This window comes from Microtus ochrogaster, chromosome 4 (genome assembly GCF_000317375.1).
Source record: "Microtus ochrogaster isolate Prairie Vole_2 chromosome 4, MicOch1.0, whole genome shotgun sequence".
NCBI lineage: Eukaryota > Metazoa > Chordata > Mammalia > Rodentia > Cricetidae > Microtus > Microtus ochrogaster.
The window spans coordinates 3,981,319-3,982,832 of record NC_022011.1 but is presented as its reverse complement, the minus strand read 5'-3'; the positions used below and the strand labels follow the sequence as shown (position 1 = coordinate 3,982,832).

General features: G+C 44.3%; 1 protein-coding gene across 1 annotated transcript in view; it reads left to right on the top strand.

Annotated features, from left to right (window-relative positions):
* Utp4 (UTP4, small subunit processome component) overlaps positions 1-1,514 on the top strand; it is a 40,993-nt gene that overhangs the window by 37,958 nt on the left and 1,521 nt on the right. Inside the window, exon 17 of the mRNA XM_005345512.2 lies at positions 1,001-1,120. Coding sequence (XP_005345569.2) covers positions 1,001-1,120 — 120 coding nt within the window. The remainder of the gene's footprint in view (positions 1-1,000; positions 1,121-1,514) is intronic.

Sequence of the window (1,514 nt, the reverse complement as noted above, 5' to 3'; positions counted from 1 at the left end):
CATATACATATAACAAAATTGACCTTAAATCTCTATCAATAAAGCAAAATCTATACTAATACAAATTATTCATATCTATATCACGGCCTGTTTCTGACAGTTGGGTGTTAGAATTTTTTCCCTTTAATGTGTCATCATGCAAACGATTCCCCAAAGACATCCATGATCCTGTTTTGTTTTTTTATAAGTTGTAGGCATATTAAAGAGTTCCACAATAGCCCTGAATGGAGTATAACAAAGGTTTATTCGGGGACAAAACTCACAGCAAAGGTAGAGATCCACGGTTCTCTGTGTGCCCTGGAAGCTGAGAACCAAATCCAGCAGGAAAAAAAAAAAGGGCCAAGCACGCTTTTCATCTGCACTTATAGTAAGTACCTCAGATCACGCCCGAAATGGGCCTGTATCTAAAAGGCTCTTGGCTGAAGGAGTTCCCACAGCACCAAGTGCTTAAAAATCCAATAAACGTTAGATTTATCTTATGAGTGTTTTACGTGCATGTATGTCTGTGCCACATGCGGTTCAGTGTCTATGGAAGCCCGAAGAGGGTGTTGGAGGCCCTGGACTTAGAGTTACAGGCAGCTGTGTGCTGTCATGTGGCTGCTGAGAATTGAACCTGGGTCTTTTGGAAGAGCAGCGGTGCTCTTAATTCTCTCTAGCCCCACGATCCTGTTTTAATTTTATTTTCCAATGATGCCATTCTATTTGCCTTGACAAATACCTTGGAAGACAATTTAAAGGAGGAAAAGTTTCTTGTGGCCCACAGTTTTCAGTCCTTGGTCCACTGGTTCCACTGCGGGGGTCCTGTGAGGAGGTAGAGCATCATGCAGGTTCACGAGCAAAAATATTCACCTCATAATGACCAGGAAGCAAGAAGACAGAGAGAAAGTCAAAGGATGTCATGCCCCAGTGACTTCCATCCCAGTTCACTGAAGAATCTCATTCCCATCACACCATAGGCACCACTAGCTGTGGTGGCACATTTCTGTGCTTATCCTCCCAGTACTCAGGCACTGGAGATGAAGAGTCCGAGGTCATCCTCAGCATTATGGCGAGTTCAAAGCCAGCCAGGACTATTGAGTACCCTGTTTTAAAACACGTTGGGGCTGGCAGGATGACTCAGGTAGAGGTGCTGATGGACAGACTGGATGACATGAGGAGTTCAACCCCTTGGGCACACGATGGAAGGAGAGAAGCAACTCTCATGTTTGTCCTCTGGCTCCCACATGTGTGCTGTGGTATGCATATGCCCCCCAAATAAACAAGTAAAACTTTAAAGTTGTAAAGAAACAAAAAGTCCAGTGACAGGCAAATATCACAAGTTCAAGGCCAGGAGGGGTGGCTACACAGTGAGTGCCAGCTTGATTCTGGTTTTTTTTGTTGTTGTTGGATTTTTTTTGTTTGGTTTTGAAATAGGCACTCACTATGTACCCCAGGCTGGCCTCAGACTTGCTAAGATTCACCTGCCTTGCAGGTGCTGAGTTTAAAGGCATGTGTGACTATACCCTCCTGGTTTT